Source organism: Ascidia mentula, chromosome 4 (assembly GCF_947561715.1).
Source record: "Ascidia mentula chromosome 4, kaAscMent1.1, whole genome shotgun sequence".
NCBI lineage: Eukaryota > Metazoa > Chordata > Ascidiacea > Phlebobranchia > Ascidiidae > Ascidia > Ascidia mentula.
In genome coordinates this window covers 20,846,084-20,867,253 of record NC_138569.1, presented here as the reverse complement: position 1 = coordinate 20,867,253, position 21,170 = coordinate 20,846,084, and the positions used below count along the sequence as shown (strand labels likewise).

The window sequence follows — 21,170 nt, the reverse complement described above, 5'->3', positions numbered from 1 at the left end:
CACGGAAAACTACGTCGAATTTGGAAAACTACGTCGGCATTACAATCTAGCGAGCTGAACAAACTAATGGCGCAATATAATCTCGTAAACCAGTATTTCGCCACGAGTGCCATTACATCAGAAAGAGCAGTCAAATAACAAAATGATCTAAGATTATCATTCATCTTGTCTTAGCTTCTTTGCCGATCAATGAGCAGTGAGGTTTCCAGGGTTTCTCGGACCAGTACGCGTTTCGTGGGGTGGTTTCAGGGTGTCTGCGCATTAAATTTTACACTTTATGTGTGTGTTTCACGTTGCCGTTGAATTCCCGGTTAAAGTTTGATTTCTAATCGTTCCTGTCTGATATACCTCACACCGATTCGTTCATTCAAAGAAATAAACAACTTGCACTTTTTATTGAGTGCGCAAATTTGAAAATTGTATAATAGGAGTCTGTGCATATAAAAATAGTTTGGGAGCAACTGATTTAGAGCGAAAATCGCAATTTACCGCCGTTCTCCTTATACTGAAAACAATGCCGATAAATCGGTAAAACAGAAAAATTTGAACGCAAAACACACGGTAACCCAGACATTTACGTGTGGACTTTTGATGAAATCATAACCGCGGAGTTCGCACTTTGCCTTGAGGTTTGGAGAAAACACCGATAGTCGCCACACAATATATAAGGGTTCGTTTCTGGCGACTGGCACACAATGAATTATTAATATCGGTATTACATAAAGCGCCAAGTCTTGCGGAATGAGGAACTATAATGTGTTGCGCAAGGTCGTTTCGCAAGGTCATATTTTCAGGATTAGGTTAGTACAAACTCATAGTTTCAAGCAAGCGCAGAGTAATGTTGGCAATGGCCGAAGAAAGGTGTTTGTGTAATGAAAAAATCAGTTGAGTGGCGTGATAACGAAAAAGTTTGCCTTCATGCAGCATCAAGCTTGAAATGCCAAAACCTAGATATATTTCGGGCGTTGCTTAATTTTCTTTCCTTCCAGCATTCAGGGAAACGTGTTTACTCTTTCTATTAGCGCGGAGTTGATTCTGACTCAAGGCTAAGTGCTTTCTGCGGTGGCGCCAAACCTTTTGTGCGCAAGTTCAAGTGCAGACAAGAGCCAGGCATACATCTCGCTTCATCGGAGGAGCGGAGTGTAATATCCCGGATGAAAACCGAACTGACGTCAATTTCTGCGTCAGGTGACGACGAGTCTCCGCTATCTGACAATGAGGTGCGCGATTGGGATTCTGAACATTTCACAAAATTTGGAAAACCTAACATTGAATTTACTTAAACAAAAGGTTCACTTTTAACCTTAAAGAATTTACTTAAACCAGGCCTTTCTGGAGCTCCGCCCGGCAAAGTCGCTGAGCCTCATCAAGATACACGAAAGCAGGGGAAATCCCAAAACTAGGACTCAAAACCTGCGCCGTCAAAAGACGAAGATTCAAATTGTCGCTGCTCTCTCGGTTCTGACCCTGTTGGTCGCAGTCAGCATCATTCTCTACTTCGCAATTACCCACTATACCACCACAAACAATCAATCCGGGTCCACAGAGTCAGGTGAGACAAAAATTATGAATTTTTCAGTTTTAATCCTCAAGAAATGAAATTAATGGAATCATCGTGTCTGTTGTGGATTAAAAAGAAAAATCCAATAAATTTTTAAACATTCAACCAACATGTTTACTTTTTCATCACCGCAATTTAGGCACTCAGCCTACAAATTTGACCACAACAACATCACTCCAACATGAAGTTACCGAATCGACACGGCCCAACCTCACCCCGGATTCGACCAATAGATACGAAACCGATAGCACCACAACAACGGAAGGTATGAGTGAAAAAAAAAGAACTGAAACTGATTAACGTAGACCTGCTGGGGCTGATTCGCGGGAAAGTATGCAAATGTCGGCCGCGGATTATTTCAAACAACAGCGTCTAACGCACATATAGGGTTGTGTGCTTTGAGCGTGACTCCACTAATCTGCGGGATTAATCACCAGACAGTTGGGAAAAAAGGTGTAACCTCAGTTTACCCGGAAATTCTGCGCATGACTGACACCCATGTATGGAATGTTAGCGAAACACCTGTAGACACCTACGTACAATTAGCGGTAAATGCGAAACGGATGACTGCGCACGACACGACATATGTGTCTACCAGACCGTAACAAGTCACGTGTGTTGAGGAGAACAGTAATAAGAGATATCTTGCAATTCATACCTGACCCCGTAGATATTTGCCGCAACGCTTTGTATTATTGTTCAACGTATTTCGCTGTCTGTATTTTTTAGTGTATTTTATTCTTAAAAGGTGACACAAAAACCTCATAAACATTACCGAATATAACAGGAACGTCATCCAGCGTGACGGGTGTGAATAACGTCACCACCACAGAGAGCGTTCCAGCTGAAAAAACATCGACGCACACCAGGATTACGACCGAGAAATCAGAAATCGCCACCACGCATCAGACAGGTGGGCGGGTTGGGTTGTGACAAATACCAAACATGGTCTGGTTTATACTCCGAAGAAGCCTTGTCGTTTGGGCAGGCAAAACTTACCACAACATCTATATTCGCAAAAAGAGCCATAAAAATCATTGAGAGGTGCAGACTTTTGCACTTATAATATGATTTGGGTGAAAGTTGAGCAGGTAGCACCATCGAATACCAAGCAGTCGTTTGGCCAAAGTGCGCTCCATGTGGTTCGTCTCTGTTGTTTGGTACTCAGTAAAGGGTACCCAACTGATCGACAATTTGCCGAATGGCACCACAAAGTTGAAATCTGACCCCGTAGATATTTTCCACAACGTATTGTTTCACTGTTTAACGTATTTCGCTGTCTGTATTTTTTAGTGTATTTTATACTTATAAGGTGACACAGAAACCTCATAAACATTCCCGAATATAACAGGAACGTCATCCAGCGTGACGGGCGTGAGTGACGTCACCACCACTGAGAGCGTTCCAGCTGATAAAACATCGACGCACACCACGACGACGACCGAGAAATCCGAAATCGCCACCACGCATCAGACAGGTGGGCGGGTCGGGTGGTGACAAATACGTACCATACCTGACAGCGTCTGTTTCTAATGTTTTATTCTTCTTGAGAAAGCCCTGTTGTTTCCTTCCGGCTAAACGTCAGAAAAATATATAGAAAAAGAATATAGAAATCATACTTGTGACCTTTCAAGGGCGAATTTAAACTTGGGTTGCCATGTTGTTTTGAAAATCACCAACTCACGCCGGTTTTTATTTCCAGTCCCTGTAAAGTACGTAAGAGAGCGAATGACGTTTCAAGAAGCAATGGAAAGATGCGAGAAGATGGGGACTCAGCTTGCTTTCAAGGAAGATCTTCAGAAAGCTTATGAAGCCGGATACGAAAGGTTTGGTTCGATGTTAAACGCGATTGAATAAAATCTACGCCCAACTATCTCCACAAGTAGAAAACGAGCCACGATTTAGGAGACTTGGGTTTAGAAATAAACAGTATGGCGCCTGGGACACATAATAACAGTAATGTTAACCTAGGAGAAGGGTCGGCAAACTTTTGTTACGCGTGCCAGTGTAAAAATTATGTCAAAACTTTATTGACCTTGCGTGCAAACCTATATGCGCACACAGAGACTACTTCGGGGCCTTCCATTGTAAGAATTTCACAGTGTTTGCCCGACGCATGGCGAAGTATTGGAAAATGAACTCATAGATCACAGCATGTCATTAAAATTTACTTCGTGTGCCAAAGTGTCATGACTTCGTTGTCTTTTCTACCCTTCAATCTTTACCAAATGATTTGTTTTAGAAGTTACAGTTTTGCTCCTCCAGGTGTGCTTACGGTTGGCTCGGCGACACCCACGAAGGTTTTGTGATGCAGAGAAGCAACCCCAGATGTGGAAGAGGAAGAACTGGAGTAATTTATTCCCATTCTCCTTTAAACATCAACTCGGTCAGACAAGGAGTTTACTGCAAGACTTCTCCAGGTAAACAGAACCGTGTGGACTTGAAGTTTAAACCGTTTTCTGAGTGGAAACTGTATTGGAAAATAAATAAACGTTATGGCAAATTAAACTAGGTGACAAAAACTAATTAAAAATTTTATAATTGTTGGATAATGAGCGCAGCTCTTACAGGGTTTGACAAGACACATACGTGGAAAAGAATCGAACAGAATAATTACATTCAAAACAAAATAACTCAGTGGCAACATCCTGACAAACTTAAAAATAAAAAAATCTCAAAAGCAAACTTTACATTTATGCAGAAAAATCGGACGATAACCCTCCGATCATCCGACAAACGCAAAAATCCGTCAACTGGTGGGTCAGAATCGACCCCGTCGATATTTACAACCTAAAGAACATGCTGTCCTTCTCGTGGCAAACCCCGGTTACTAAGAAGCCCCCTAGCGACGACGCTGCGTCGCCCAGCAACCTTCTCGGTTCACTGCGCGCGGTTTATCCATGTTGCAACTTCCTCAACATCTCGTGGGTGAACGATGGAAAGGAGAACCGGACTTTTGTTCGTTTGAAAAGGTGAGCTAGCTATATGTCACGTGATGTCTGGTTGAAGCATGGTTTCCCTGACCGGGGTCCATGACGATGGAAGGAAATATGTGACATAAGACAGGGAATCTAATGTAAAAACATTTTTACAAATTGGGGTTCGCAGCCAAAAAGGTTTGGGAAACTCAGGTTTGGACGAATGCAAAAATATTTTAACTGGTGGCCGATACGTTGACGGATATGTTATTTGAAACCGTATTTTACAATTAATATAACTTACATGTAAAATTTCATTTAAACAAATATAAGTTTTTTTCCTCTTAATAAAATCTGTACACAGCATCTGGTACTTTCACCACAATGTGAAAATTAAGTAAAAAACCGAAACACTTTGTAACAATCATAAGATAAGTAAAGTTTGTAACAAGTCCAAACCACAACTTTTTGGTCAGCTCAATGGCGAACATGAAATATCTGGCGGATGAATATCGACGACAGTTTACAAACTTAAGTGTTCTGCCTCACGTCTACGCGTCATATGAAGCCATGATGTTGCACGGGGCCGCCACAACCAACAGGTAATAAATGTCAGTATGTTAAGTTCGCTTGTAATAAACACCCAAGGGTATCCAAAATAACTCACAAACAGTGATACGCTATCAGCGTCAGTGCGATAACTAACAAGATAGGAGAGATCCGCCGTTACCACCTAGCAAACAGGCTGATTATTCGCTTATGTCTAAGGATAGGTAGAGAAAGAACAAGTTTAAATGCCATTCTTCGGCAAAGCGGTTACTATCCGAAACTCAACGTGACGCAAAATGAAAATTTTGGTCGCGAAGCGGGGGTATAGCCATATAATGCTCAATTCGTCTTTCTTTTGTAACTTTTGGGCGTGACTTATGATGGAAGCGTACAACAACTATTTCATTTTCTTCCAACATAGGACAGAAATCATAGGAGACTTGGTGGAAAAGGCAGCAGCGGCCGGGGTAGACGGCCTGATTATGGATTACGAACCGGCAACAGAATACACACGCGAACATGCGATTGTGTACAGGTATGTACCTGGTATGATTGGTTTGTTAAAACGAAACGTCATCAAACGTAGCCGTGCCAAAACATATTTGAACTAAACCAGGAAATTCATTAACGATGAAATGCAAATTACGATGGGATAAAAAAGCTCTACTTCTGAGTGAATATTTAGCTCACGTTCGCTTAGCTAATGCCTGGACTGTATGAAGCCTGCAAACCTAATGATCTCGATACGATGGCTGTGATCGCCAAGTAAGGACCTGTGCAGTGGGGCGATCCTGCCTTGTCAGGCAATTGCATGAAACATTCAACTTATATTCGGTTGCGCAGAGATTTTGTGAATGAACTCACCAAGAAGATGAGAGAGGAGAACATGGAAGTGGGGATGATGATATCTGGGTGGGGGATTCTGAAGGTAGTTGAATTATTTTGTTTAAAAACTGTTGCAGATGAATATAAAAATGAGAGTTGACAATTCACATCTTGTAAATACTTTCAACAATATATACTGTAATAGCTAAAGAGAACGCAGTAATGTTTCAAGCTCGCCTGCAATTGTTAGAAGCATTAGCTATAATATTCATTCAGTTGCAGGCAGATGAGTACTGTTTCGACCTATAAGGTCTTGTCAGTGCTGGATTTGGCAATTTTTTTAAAAAACATTCTGCTGTAATTGCAAAGTCGTCCAAATTTCCCAATCTTGCTATAATGCACATTTGTGGTCAACTCAATAGCATGTAAATATTAACAAAAACCGAAGTAAAGGTAACTCTAAAATAACCAGCAAAGCTGCAAACTATTGGGAGATGTAACCTAGACGTTCAGCAGCACGTTCACTTTTTTATAGTTTTACGACGTATACAGCACTGTGAACTGTCGTATGGTCGGTTCAATGGCGAGCACATATTCGGGTGAAGATGTCCAGAGGAACATAAAGAACGTAGACGAAATGCTACTCCACATCGCCACCCAGCGGTAATTTTGTTTTGTCAATATTGCCGTTGTTAAAATAAGAAACCTATACCCCGAAGCCTATAGGATTTATACCCTGGATTGAGTCACCGTTGACGCATAGCTGGAAACAACAAAATTTAAAGAAATATTTAGCGGTTTTCTTGTCTTTGGTTGTTCTGATTACAAGCTGCATTATAGCATATTGTTTTTACAGTTTCTTAGAAACCGTAGTGCGTCGGCTTGTAAGTGAAATAACGATGCTCATCTGTTTTAATTTAAATACAGTACATAATACAAAGGCCCCTTAGCCATCTGCGCCTGGAACCTGAAAAATCTGCTCTAACTGCTTTTTGCGTTCGACCGCCTTTTTCTGATTATAAGCAGATTCCTACTTTGCATTGAACGTAGATGCCTTTAACTAGTGGCAAAAGTAAAAGAATTGTTACCGGAATGGTGAATAAATTTAAGCAACAATTTGGGACACACCGGCCGTTGAATTCTTATCGGACAGTTCCGGCTTGATTTTAGCATTACCTCTTACTGTTATTACTTTTCTACAGACTCCAGATAGGAATTGGTTCCATGCACGACGATGAAGAAGTAAAAGTTCGACCAGACTTCGGCTGGGAACCTGATGAGCTGAACGAATTCTTTGGACACATGGAAAAGGTCGGAATCGAACATTTGCACATTTACCCTGGTCACTGGGGCGCCATCCAGTGGACGGAAGATTTTTTCATGAATTCGTTGCTCGGTTTCGCTTCTGCGTAATTTTGTTGCCAACTTATTCGAAGTATACTTTCCATGACATCGTAACCGCGCGGCGTTTTCAAGGTTTAACGGAGTGTAACCAACTTAAAGGCACGTTGTTGATTTCTGTGAAAATCGTTGTAGCCTTTTTTGTTTCGACGTTTTGCGAAATGCGATTGTGTCAAGTTGTTGAGCCTAAACATAGGTTGTGTTTTGCTTGTGCCCGAGTTACTTGTTGTTTATTACTGTGACGCCTTTGTGAATATTTCATTATCACACTGTGACAAGTTCTTCATAAAAGTTGTAAGTGCTTACTTTCATACGATACAACAGAAAACAACTCATCTTTTAGTGGATCAAGTAGCCCACTGAATTTTCTGTGTGAGGAAATTTTTTCAAAACTTGGTTCGAGTTGTACTTTCCATTTCAAGAACATTTCACGAAACACTTTTCAACCGAAGAATACACCTAAAGTTTTGCGTTTGCGAGTGCATCTGATCATGGCAGAAGAACCCAGGTTTTTCGTTGGCAGCACGTTTACAATTACATTATAATTCTTTTGGAACACAATATATGAACATGTGAATAAGGCGAATCGCGTAAAAATAAAACACCCTTCAAACAGCATTACCTAAAACCGCTTTAGCATAGATATTAAGCAAAATGTCTAAATTAAACTACAGAAATTCGTAATACAGCATCCCCAGTGTTATTCCACATAAACGTCAATAATTTCCTGGAAAGAAAGGGCAAACCACTTTGCATTCTCCTTCACCTTTTGCCTTTGAACATTTGCACCAAATCCAATGAACGCATCCTGAAAAAGCAATAGTTCCATTAAAATGATCAATTTTAAATGTATTTCGAAAGATTTGGAAAAAGTTAAGCGACTACAACCTAACATAACAATCGTATTTTTCGTATTTTATTCAAAACAAGTATAAAATATCTAACGCACGTAATAATTCCGAATATCCTAACGTCCAACTTAGGACTCTTAATAAGATAAGTTGTTACGTAATGATTGCAAAATCCCGCTAGTGTTCGTTTAAAAACATGCTCGGGTAAGTAATTTCCCCCAAATATCAGGGTATTAAGCAAGGGTTGAGCAACCAGCAGGGGTGCCTCTAAAACCCATGCAGACATCGTAGGTATCACGTGATTATGCATTCAGTGTTTACCATGCCCACAATAGGTTTTTAGAGGCACCGACGTAGCCGACACGAGAAACTTTAACCGGCGCAATACAACGCAAGCGTTTAATCGGCGAGCATGGCCTTCAATTTTACCAACTGATGTAGGATGTCATAGTTGTTACCATTGTAAATGATTAGTTATTGAACAACTTATTTATTTTGGGGTTTGTAAAACTACAAGTCAATATGCCAGAATAATTTAGCATGAACAGACGGGTTCAGAACCCCCTCAATATTGTAGTGTTCTAGGCTTATGACTCTCCAAACCACATTGTATGGATGCTACTGGCATCTCGCCCCATGTATGTATATTTCCTTTGATACCATAGGTGTCGATTTTTTAACTTTTTGTAAAATATTAAGGGTGACCTTTCCAGGTTTTGGAAACACGCAAAAAACATCCGTCAGTCGTATCGCCCTAAACATAGGTAAACGACGCAAATTCCGTTTCCCGTCACTTTGTTTTTGCACTGAACCATATGATATTGTAACATACGTCACAGAAAACAGTGCTTGCATTGCGTAACGTTTTGCGTGTGTAACATACGTCACAGAGGCCAGCGCTTTGCACATGCACTGCACAATCCCATACTGCGCCCATATGATAAATTCATCGAATGTTCTCGAGTAAAGTGATTCATTTAACATCCTGTTTACCACACAAAATGTTCTCCTATGCTTATGTCACATCACACCTATGTTCTTTGTTATATTACTTCAAGCGCCTCAAGATATCACGTGGCATAAGCATAGGAGACGTATGTTACACACGCAAAACGTTACGCAATACAAGCACTGTTTTCTGTGACGTATGTTACAATATCATATCACTAGGTTTTAAACACTTTAATTCCGAACCCCTCACTGAAAGCGGGACATTTTTGTTTCACTCGGTCTATTGTAGATTTAGTAATTATGAAGTGACAAACAAATCTATTACGCAACAATGCCGATTCTTACCAGTATGCCGCAACTTTTGCGCTACGTAACAATAATCGACGAGACACTTGTGTTTGTCCTGATAGTGAAGGTGATAATACAGGTCGTTTGAAACTAGCTTAACGCATGTATGTGTTTTTTCTGACAACTAATTTAAATGAAACCAGGGGTTACAATACATACGTTTTCACCCCTGTTTGTTTGTGAGGGGTGTGACATGTCACCCCTAAATCGACGCCTATGCTTGATACTGCACATCTATTTTAATATTACCCGTTGTTTTAGTTTTTATACCATCAATTGCACATTGGCAGGAACAATGGTAAAAGTAACCTATTTTAATTGGGAATAGAGATGGGTTCTTTGTCTCTATGAACAATGTTGTACACAGCTTTTACTACAAATGAAAAAACTTCAACATACCGCTGGAGGGCAGGCTTCCATATCTGTTGCACCATCTCCAATCATCACCAATCTAATGGAATTGTTTAACACTGTTTACAATTTATCAACTTTTTGCTTTCACTTCAACAAAGCAAAATAAATTGTTCAACAACAAATTTCAATTGACATTTCAAGATATTGTAATTTATTCAAATGGATAATTTCCCAAAAAAGTTGATCTTTCAAACCTCTTATAATTGAACTGTTTTTTTAAATTTTCCACCACAATAGGCTTTCCCCCCGATCTTGAAGTGGGACAACTTTTATCGAAGTCAGCAAACTCACCTGAAAATTTATTCACTTATTTGCAAAATTTATCTGCATTCCATTTAAACAACGAAACACATTTGAAAGCAAAAAACTTAATACAAATAATATATATTTTAGAGATGTACCAGAATAGAAATACTTTAGACGGTTGGCAAATATATTTTTCTTTGGAATATCAAGCAAGGCAGCAACTGGCTCAATTAATTCCAATATTCCACCAGACACAAGAAATACTGCACAATGTTTGCTTTTCAAAAGGGCCACAAATTCTCTGCACATAAATACATGATAAATCTGGACCACTTGGTTTTGTGAATGGGGTAAAAAAAATCTGTCTTTAAAGGAGTATTGGATTCTGGATGTTTGGCTAAACAAGGTATAACAGTGATAAATTTACTCCTGATATTGAATACACACTTTAACAAAAGATGTCGCAAGTAAAATTAACTATGCAAGACATGCACCAAAAAAAGAAGAAGACATACTTTACCCCAGGGGTCAGCAAGGGTGGATGACCTTCAAGAAATTTTGTTATTGTTTCTCTACTCGGATTGATTATCTGCAATCGAGCGTTAAATGATTCCTGAAATGTAACACTGCCTCCCATTGCTTGATTGGTCCTTTGAACAAATGTTGTTATAAGTGCTGAAACAACAATTCAGAAATATTTTAGTTATATTTTGGAAGGAACTTACCAATCCTTTACTTGTTTTCCAACGCCACAATAATCAGCAAGGGAATCAATTCCTTCATCCTTGCAGACAGTGCTATCCACATCTAGACATACTGCATCAGCCTGCCTTAAAATATCTTTTATGTCCAGTTTATCCATTTCCAAGTTATTAACTTTATTCACGGCAAGTAAAATAGGAACAACACAAACAAAAAGAACACCACTTGAAAAACAATGTGTTGTTATTTATGTGTGTAGCGAATAAATGAAAAAGTTTAAAACCTCAACATAAATTATTATTTCTTGTCACAATTTTTTTTATGGGTAAATAATTGTTTTTAATTGTTATTCTTGTTCTTGTGGAATCCTTGGTCGTGCAAAAGCCTCCTGTCGCTTTGAAGTTCAAAGTTTTAAAACATTTCGTCACGCCGGCACAACAGAAGCAAGGCTGCCAGATGGTCAAAACACTTGACGGCCAATTTTTTTTTCTCTTACGGCCAAAATTCGGCCAAATCACGTTATAAGTTTGATGATTTCTACAGAAACGACTATATAGCCGGAAATAAATTCGTAAATTGTATGTTTAAAACACTGTTATCTATATGCTTATCAGTGGTTTCAAAACCGGTTATGTTGCTAAAACATTACGATTGCAACATAATTCTTTACCAACTCAGTCAAGATTAGTTTATGACGTAACAATTTTTCGGAGACATATTTATGACAACACAATCGTCCACAAATCTATTGATAACCTGAAACCAGCAATGCCTTTTGTGCATTCATATAGTACCAAGTGAAATTCGGCCAAATATCTGCCTTACGGCCAAACGATTTTTTCGCGGCCAGGCCGATTTTCAAACGGCCAAAAATTTGGCCGTGAACACGGCCAAATGGCAACCCTGAACAGAAGTGGCGTGATGATGACCACGCCAGGAGAAAGGGAGAAACGCGACCTTTGCTCCGAAACAAAAAATTCCATTTGATTATTGGTTCGTTTTGTTACACAACAACAGAGACTCGGCGAGCGTATTAAAACCAAGCCCTAGAAAGGAGGAAGTTCTCGCTTTATCAAGCAATTAAGCTAAATTTTAATTGTCAAACAGGCACATGACAGAAGTACATGAACTTTGTTTCACAAAGGAAAATTATAAGAAATGGTCGCCAACGAATTGTATTGTTTTCCAGTAAGTTTTAATAGTTCAAGCAGACGGTCTACCCGGGATATAATAACATTTTAGCTTGATAGTTGTGCAGATGTTAAATAGTAATGCTTTTGTTCACAAAATTTAACGTTAACGTTGGTTAAAGATCGTACAATGGTTGTTTTTTTGTCAGATATTATTTGGGTAAATTTGTTTAGCATACATTATTCTTGTGATAGTCATGCTTCTCCGACTTACAATATTGTTGTTTGCCTGCTTTGCCCTTTCTGAATGTACTTCTGTGAAATACAAAGACTGCGGCTCAAAGTTTGCTAAATTGAAGAAAATTGAAGTCTTTCCCTGTCAAGATGGATCAGCTTGCAAACTGACAAAAGGCAAGAGTTACACCATCAATGCCACCTTTATTAACTCAGAAGAAATTACCAGTGCGACTGCAGTGGTTCATGGAATAATTCATAATATCGCTGTTCCATTTCCACTAACAGTTACAGATGCCTGCAAAGGTGGAGTCAGTGGACTTGACTGTCCCATAGCTGCGGGTGCAACCAGTACTTATTCTGCAACCCTACCAATCAAAGCTCTCTATCCTGATATCAAACTAATCGTAAAATGGGAATTGCAAATGAATCACCAAGATATTATCTGTTTTGAAATGCCAGTTGCAATTGTCTCATAAATACTGTGCACACTGATTCAACGAAGACATATATATCAAAAATTAAATCTAGTTCATGCAAAGTAGGACTTTAGTGATGTTGAAATGGCGCTTTAAAATTATATTACAGCTTTTGTCATAATGAATGAAGCTAACACCACATATATACTCATTTTCTAATATGTGCAAAAAATCTGTTGTGTGTATCTTCCTGCTTTTCCATTTACTGCTTTTGTGAACATTATCAATTGTTATTCTTGCTTAAAACTTTGACAAAACCATTTGCTTCTGTTTTAATAAAGTTCTTGTATCATCATTTTCATCTTCAGCAATTTGTGGTTCACTTACATTTATTTTACATGTAATAACTATTTATGTGTATCATGTTTTCTCCTATAGGTATAGACACAAAAACTGGTTGTGTTGTTATATCAGTGGAAATATGTCAAACCGGGGAAAATTTAGAGGAAAATATACAATTCGTTGAGTATAATTAGTCAATAAAAAGTTTCCTGTAACAACTTTTGTACCTATTTTAGCAAATTATTTGTTACGTGTAAATCTAATTATTGTACATTTTTACTGTTTGTGGTACAGAGGTGTCCAACACACACTATGAGTAGAAGGTTTGCAAATGTCGTAGTAAAACTGGATGGTCAAAATGATTCTAATCCCATCCATACTGACATATTTATGTGGTAGTTGTAGTACTAAGTTGGCTGTTGGTTGTCAAACCTATTGAATAAAGGGGGCATTACTAAAGGGTGCAAAAGCTTTGTTTTTATTGTATAAACTGTTGAATTTCTGTGACTCTCTTTAAGTTTGTGACTTAAACCATTTAATAAAACAGAAAATGACTACTACGACGACAACGGAAGCGGTTATTCCCAACACGATGACCGCACTGGGCCTATGAAACGGGGCCGTGGGGGGCGCGGAAGGTCGTACAGAGGAGGAGGGCGTAATCACAGTGGTGGCAGTTACCGTGGTAACAACAGTCGCTCTGGTTATCGGGGAGGTCGTGGTGGAAGGTATAATAATGACAGGGGTGCACGAGGGTAAGTAGCCACTTCAACTAATAAGCCTTGCCTGTATTTCGTCAAAAAGTAAATGGCCTATTTCTTTGAAACAATTTCATGCAAGACTGTGCATAGGAATTAAAAATATTCATCTTCGAAACATTGGGGAGTGTGTTTTAAAATAAAAAAGAAGTTCACAGCACCAAAATCCACATTAATAAATTGGCAAACATCAATACCAAATCTATTCATGACTGAGCACACAAAATAGCTGCAATTACATAAAACAATGAGAAGAATAAAGTTAGACCAGCCCAAATATGCCCATAGCAGCTCCCTATGGAGTTGAAATTTACTTCTGCAGTCGAGGAAGAGGCTCCTATTCCACTCCATACAACCGTGATAATAATGACAACCAAGAAGACGAAGATGGGGATGTTAACATGGAAGGAGATGCCAAACCAAGCAGATTGTAAGCTTTATTTTAATGTGGTTGTGTCGAAAATGCACAAACTTTTAATTAAATCAGATTTATTGTGCATTTTTGGATAGTGTGCTTAAATAAAGTGCTCTGTTGTTTTTTGTTTTTTACCGGGTTCACCTTTGTCAGTAGTGGTAGGAGAAATTACATTTTTGTTTGGTAGGCATGGACTACCATGTCGCTTTAACATCAAAATTATGGTCACATTTTAAATATTTACAAATCTTACTGAGTCTATTGTTTCCAGCAACCCTTATGCTCGGCCGTCTAGTTCCCGTGGCAACAACAGAAAACAGCCATACCAACGTCAACCAAGGGATAACTGGTATCAAGTTACGGTCAGTAGCACATTATTTTTATGGTTAACATGGATCTGGACTGGGTCTCACCATTCCAACCATCTCAGATTCTGGATGGGGAATATATTGACGAAGCCTGGTTGCACCAAGAACTACAAACTGTTAATTCCATTCAGTACCAACCTGTTCAGGTAGTGTGTTGTGGAATGCTATACAATTATTAGTATTAAGTTAATTATGTGTGTGTGAACGTTATTTATTTTGATTCAGTGTTTTTGTTTGTTGGATTGTTAAAGTTAATAGGATCCATATTCTTTTTTCAACCACTTTGTAGTTTTGTTTCTGGTAAAATAAAAACAAAAACATGTATATATGAGTTTACCAACTAAAAACACACATCCCTGTACAACAGTAATTGTTTAAAAATTGTGAATATTGTTTTGTTATTGCTTAATTTAGTACCACATTGATGACAAGAACTCTTCATTCTTCCTCAATGATCGATCAGCAGCTGAATCAATAAGAAGTTGCTCGAAAAAACTTCATTCACCGAATGGAGATAACGTAAGTTGATGCATTTTTTTCTTTCTGATGAACAATACTGTTGGTAACTTTCGGAATAGGTCCAAGATCAAATGAAATGAATGTGTATCTGTATTTTGTAGCCTACAAATTGGTTTAAGTCAGTAACATATAAGTGTGTTGTTTAAATTGTGAAACAAAATACAGTTAAGGCCTCATCAATCATAAACATATATAGGCGCCTGTGTTAAAAAATACTTAGTTTTGTCGCATGAGTTTAGTTGAACAAATCTGGATGTATCCAGAATAACTAAATCAAGAATGTGGTGGAAGGTTTGGGTAAAAATCTGTTTTCAAAGTTTTGTATTAAATGGCAGGGTTTCCTTTGTCATCTACTTTTAATTTCTTGAAATGTTTGACGTTTTATTAAATAATTTAAGGTGAGTCATATTGTTGTTCTTGTATGTTTTTCAGATAACAATTTTAATGAGATCATGTCAACATGCACCTTTGTTGGAAACACAAGTTTCTAAGTTAAAGGTCAGTATTGTGTGTGAACCTACAAATATTACCAAAAAACAATTTTATTATATGTGCGACATCGGTCCTATTTTACCAACAACAATGATGAGGGCTAAAGTAGTGACACTGTGGGGTAAAGTAGTGACACTGAACGGTTACTTTTTAACAAATTGGGATTTATTACCGAACAGCCACAAAAGTTTCTTTTGTGCGAGCCTGTATGCAATGTTGTTAACCAGTTCTTTTGTGTGCATCCACTTATTATGCCATCCTAAGCTATTGTTAAAATTGTCTAGTGGTTGCACCCACCCACACATATTGTTTATTTACGTGTACAATTCCAAAATGTTTCTGTTGTTTTTCTTTGTAGTGTTACGACTTACCTGCAGTATGTGTTGATTTGTAACATATTGTGTTTTATTGCATGACCAATTTAAACTTAAGCCTACCAGTTTGATTTCAGAAGCCCAGTAAACTTTTTAATAATAGTAAAAATCTTAAAAATGCTTGATACATTATCTACTCACTCTTGCAGGAAGTTTTAAGCAAGAGATACAACTCCACTGGACAACACCTCGATTGCTCTGCTCTCTTTCTTGATCCTGACCTCAAACCAAATGGAATTTTTGTAAAGTTAGGCGACCCTGCACATATCTACACAGTGGCACAAATTATTGCACAGCACATCTCATCTGTAAGAACCTTTGTTATGTTTTAACTGATCAATACACCATTTTCGTCCTCAAAATTTTGTTTTACTGTAAAAGCGATGACAAAGTTTGTATGGTTATAAATGAAGCTCAGTAATTTTTTCTTGAAAACCTAATGTTACCAATGATGAACTTGTAATACTCTACTGTGTAGGGATAATAAACTTGTCTGATCAATTTTTCAGCTTTACACAAAAACACTGTAGCATGACAAATGTAAACTATTATAAATTGTTTTGCCCACAGCTGGTTTCCTTGGATGTATCGGACAACAGGCTTGTACGACTGCAAGGCCTCAGTTACCTCACTAAACAAACCCCCAACCTGAAGAAACTAAATCTGTCAAAAAACCAGGTATATTTAGTTGTAAATATTGCCACCCATTGTCCACTCCATATATAAGCTGATCTTTCCTTCCCCAGATCAAGCGTTTGGATGAGTTCAAGTCGTTGAAACACTGTGATATTGTGGAACTGACTCTTGACCAAAACCCAATGTGTGCCCAGTATGAATCTCAATCTTCATATATCAGGTACATAATGTAATAATTACACAGCAAAAAATGCTGACTTGTGTGCAAACTTATCTCATTTTACAGAGTAAGTCACACTTCTCCAAATATCACATAAATCCAAGTTGTTCTTGTTTTTTGTCAGAATTTTTTTGTTTAAAGTCTAAACTAAGCCGATAACTAGCTAGTTGACAAAAGCAGCTTTAAGATATACCAACTTTTTTTGGGGGGAAAATTAACCTGTATTTTGTTCTGTTTCAGTGACATTCGAGAATACTTCCCCAATGTTTTGAAACTTGTAAGTATTTCAACTAAACAAATAATTGGTTTATAGCAGGCGAAAGTCACGGAATAAAATAATTCGTTTAATTGTGCTGGAAGAACAGATTAATTGAAACCAATAATTGAGTTTGAGTTATTCCACTAGCATAAATATTGGTTATAATGCAGTTTTAGTTGCAACCAGGAAGTTGGTGATGCCTTGTGACGCATTTAATGCAAGGCAACACTATATTTTGGTTGCATAATTTTGCAAAGGATTTGCCAAAGCATTGCGACTTGTATGTAAATGAGGCAGATGGGGAAATTAATCATCTGCAGCTTAAAGTCCAGTCAACTGTATAAAACAGTAACATGATGGTCTTGTGTTACTTCAATAATATAATCAACTGCTTTTGTGATAAGTTATTGTCTTTTAGGACGGACAATCTCTCCCCCCACCAGTCAAATTTGCTGTTGACCATGAAGCCCTCCCCAAGTCCGTACAAAACTTTCTGCCCAATCATGGTCAAGAAATAATAACGAGTTTTGTTGAAACGTAAGTAACGTTTTTAGAAGTTACTTAACCAAAAAACTGAATTTTAGGGCTTCAAAACCCTTAAAAAATGCCATATTAAAAATATTTGAACAGTATTCATGTGGTTTTGTGTTGGAAATTATTTAAAATAGACTGGTCTTCTCGCATAAAATTAATGTACTGTATTCTTCCGACATTTGTTATTTTTATGCCGGAAAAGCAGTCTATTTTAAATTGTAATAGGCCTGGCATCAATAGTAGTACGAAATAATTTAAAATGTGCCGAATTTTAGATATTTCAAATGTTTCGATGGTACCCGATCAGACCTTGCAGAAGCTTACCACGAAGATGCATTATTTACTCTAACTGTGCCCACCTCCCCAAGAGGCCCTCCACTCCGCAACTACTTCGAGTTTTCAAGAAATCTTAAACTTATCAAGAAAAGCAGTAAGCATCATTTCTGTGATTTGGATAGAATTTTTTTTATAGTTGTCGTTAAATGTGTGGTGAATTGTTGTTTTGCGTAACAGACAAATGCACAAATTTTCAATAAATACAATTCACTGTTGAAATTTCCAAAATTTTAACATATTTTTTGTTAGGTCAGAAAATGGCAACAGTTGTTTCCACTCGGAGTAAAATTATCTCAAAACTTGAGAAACTGCCCTCGTCTACCCATCACTTCCACTTGTTCTCTATCGACGTCCCGTTGGTCACCTCTTCAATTGTTAATTTCATCATTAGAGGAACATTTAAAGAAGGTACAGCTTTTACAGCTAATATGAAATTTCTAGGCCTTGCAAATTCATCTTTTTAAACTATTTAAAGTTTCTGCACAATGTAAAATGGTTAAAATCAATGTAATAGTTTCATCTTAAGAGAAACATTTAAAGAAGGTAATACTAAAACTGCTCTTTAAAATTTCTGCTTTATTATGAAAACACTTTTGTGTTATTTAAAGTCGTTTAAAGATAGCACGTTTAAAGAGATTTAAAATGTAGTTGATAAGTTTAATAAGTATAAGGACAAGGCAAGCACTTTATAAGAAAGAGAAAATGTATGGAGTATAATTAAGGGCAAGTTTCATCCATTTCTAAGATACTATAACTTTTTTTCAATAGGTGGAAAGTATGGAAACATCCGAGCATTCTCAAGAAGTTTTGTCTGCCAGGCATCAGCCAACAGGTATAAAGTTTTGGCGGGCAGAGATAATATTCCCTTTGTATTCATTACACACCTGAACAAATTTGATTTCTTCTTTAAAAGTATTTTGATAGCTTATTTTCTTCCATGTTTGTTAATCAGAAGTTATACCATTTTTTAGAAAAAAAAAGGTGGTAAATGTTAAAAAAAATAATAAAATGTCTAAAACTTTTGCAGGCATTTCTGAAATTTGTCATAAATTCTGTGACAAAAAAATTTTGAATCATTAAAAACCCTAATTGTTTTAATTCCAGCATAAAAATCATCAACGAGCAGTTTTCAATTAGAAATCCTGTGCAAAGTGAGTTGGCTGCAGCCAAAAAGCCCAAACCTGCAACCCCAGCAGCCCAATCTGTGAGTATTTATTTTCGACAACGTAGCAGAATTAAATCAGATCCTTGGTTCAATTTTTCTTGCAGTTAAAAAATAAAAATAAAATAAAAACATAATAAGAATATGATGTAAATTAACAGACGACATACAAAACCTTCATGAGAAATTTGATTACAGTGTTATGTGATTGCTAAACTTGGTTTCATTTCTGTTTGTGGTGTATAGGTACCATCTACGTCCAGCAAGCCTGCTAACCATGTGGAAATAGTGGCCAGGTTTGCCAAAGATTCTGGAATGAACTTGGTTTATTCAGAGCAGTGTTTAGCTGAGAATAACTGGGATTACACCAAGGCTGGTCAGACCTTCATTCAACTCAAGGTATTTCTTCCTCTCTGAACCTAAAGTTTTCTTTAATTAAATAACGACAGATTGAGAAATTGATACGAATTTAAGAATTAGAAAATCTTATGTCAGAAGACATCAGAACTAAAGATGCTTTTTGTGAAACACCCAAACATGAAAATAATTTGCATTTTGAAGCAAACGTTTTTCAAATATTGTAAATTCATTTTTCTCCCTGTTGTTTTCTTAAAACTCAATTCTGGGCTTCGTGTATATGTTTTTTTATCAGATTGTCTGGAAATGGGCAGAAAAATTATGTGGCATAATAGTTAGTTGCATATCCTAAATCACACGAAATTGATTGTTGGGAAAATAGCAAGAATAATTTTGTGACATATTAATTAATTGGTTATCCTTTAATCATATGAAATTGTTTCGGCGTTTGTTTGTATATTCTTGGGTATAAACCACGAACCATTGTTGGTTAATAGTAAGCATGAATGTAACATGGTTCATTTAAAGGAGGGAGGCAAGATACCTGCAGAAGCTTTCACCCACTAACTCCCAACAAGACACTGCATAAAACTCTTACCAAAAATAAAACTTTGGATTTTCTGGTTGAAGAAAAGAAGATGGAGGAAAATGGACTTTTACTGTCTGTGTATTTGGCAGGGATTCCTGTTTGCATTGTTTAATTTGTGTGCAAAGTATGACCATGTTGGCACAGTTCTGTGCAGTGTCCTTGTTAAATACCAAATTCCAGACACAACATGTTCATTCTTTGCATGTGCTTTCGACTTTTTTATTTGTGTAAAAATCTCAGTTTTAGTGATTTTATTGCTGTCTGTTGGAGGGGGGAAATGCACGTTCTGGCAAAAACACTTGATCAAGGTAAAACCCTCATTTTTTTACTCTACCCAATTGTTCTATGATTGCGTTTGTTATTTTTTTTGACATGTACTACTTGCTGTGGTCAGTTTTGTGCCTTCGGGGTCCCACGTATTTAGATTTCTAGGAAATTTCTTGGGTTGTTTTCAAATATCCATGCACGATATCCAATGTACAAAAGTACAACGCCCAAATATGGCAATAAGAGTCCTGAAAATGAACATGTTTCATCGGGCTCAATGCACAGAAGTGAAAATCACTGAGACCATTATAATTGGCTCAGTTTATGGAAAGGAATGTTGGTTGTTTACCAATGACTGAATACATGTGAATATGCATGGAAGGGGTAAAAGGGTTGGGTTGGGATTAAGGGGACTAATAGTCGACCTTGCTGGCAAAAAACAGACTACAACAAGAGCATTTCCCCCCTGTGTTATTTCTGTGTGGTGTTTTGGTGGTTGTTCTAAAGTTCATGTAAAGTGTGCGAAAACTGGTAAAAAAATTACCGAAACTTCCAAGGCACCTGGTGCGTTTAATAGAAATGAAAAAAAATCTGGACCCAGTTGTCCCAAAAAGAACACTGTTTATGTTTTGTAATGCATCCAGTTTTGGAAACCTTGTATATGTCGAAAACTATGTCTGTGGAAAACATGTGTTAAAATATCAATGAAGAGAAATGCAAACTTCGTGCTTGGTATGGTGCCTTTAAAATCCAAAGTTGAAAACTGAAAAGAAATTGCTTGAATTTGCACAATTTTTATTATTTGAACGCATTGCTTACAAACTTGAAAAATCGTCATGGAAAAATTCATTCGCAACTGTTTCGTAATAAAAAACAAAGTTTTTCTGGCTTTAGCTTAAATTCGTTTGTAAATCTGTGTTGTTGTTTTTCGCATTTTCAATAAAAAAAAAACTTGCCCCGTCATGCGTATCAGGATGACCTTTGCTTCCGGCA

The 21,170-nt window shown here is 37.4% G+C and overlaps 3 protein-coding genes across 3 annotated transcripts; 2 read left to right on the top strand and 1 right to left on the bottom strand.

The window, feature by feature from the left end:
* Positions 1-741: 741 nt before the first annotated feature.
* Positions 742-7,266, top strand: LOC145899534 (uncharacterized). The gene is made up of 13 exons (XM_082988374.1): positions 742-1,220; positions 1,327-1,552; positions 1,701-1,826; positions 2,349-2,474; positions 2,913-3,038; positions 3,264-3,387; positions 3,827-3,981; positions 4,263-4,533; positions 4,956-5,081; positions 5,450-5,563; positions 5,872-5,956; positions 6,389-6,516; positions 7,056-7,266. Exons 1-13 carry the CDS (start codon positions 1,155-1,157, stop codon positions 7,264-7,266), a joined length of 1,884 nt encoding a protein of 627 aa, XP_082844500.1. The 5' UTR covers positions 742-1,154.
* Positions 7,267-7,922: 656 nt separating this feature from the next.
* Positions 7,923-11,525, bottom strand: LOC145899535 (phosphoserine phosphatase-like). Its single transcript, XM_082988375.1, has 6 exons — positions 10,790-11,525; positions 10,580-10,714; positions 10,220-10,365; positions 10,013-10,109; positions 9,804-9,855; positions 7,923-8,062 (listed from the first exon to the last, which is right to left on the bottom strand). The coding sequence occupies exons 1-6, from the start codon at positions 10,924-10,926 to the stop codon at positions 7,955-7,957; spliced, it is 675 nt and encodes a 224-aa protein (XP_082844501.1). The 5' UTR covers positions 10,927-11,525; the 3' UTR covers positions 7,923-7,954.
* Positions 11,526-12,613: 1,088 nt separating this feature from the next.
* On the top strand, positions 12,614-21,138 carry LOC145899533 (nuclear RNA export factor 1-like). Its single transcript, XM_082988373.1, has 18 exons — positions 12,614-13,070; positions 13,439-13,646; positions 13,972-14,079; positions 14,336-14,426; positions 14,495-14,578; positions 14,847-14,951; positions 15,384-15,449; positions 15,967-16,125; positions 16,388-16,495; positions 16,564-16,673; positions 16,914-16,950; positions 17,351-17,469; positions 17,742-17,896; positions 18,052-18,210; positions 18,571-18,634; positions 18,907-19,006; positions 19,211-19,363; positions 19,850-21,138. The coding sequence occupies exons 1-18, from the start codon at positions 13,031-13,033 to the stop codon at positions 19,886-19,888; spliced, it is 1,905 nt and encodes a 634-aa protein (XP_082844499.1). The 5' UTR covers positions 12,614-13,030; the 3' UTR covers positions 19,889-21,138.
* The last annotated feature ends 32 nt before the right edge of the window (positions 21,139-21,170 follow it).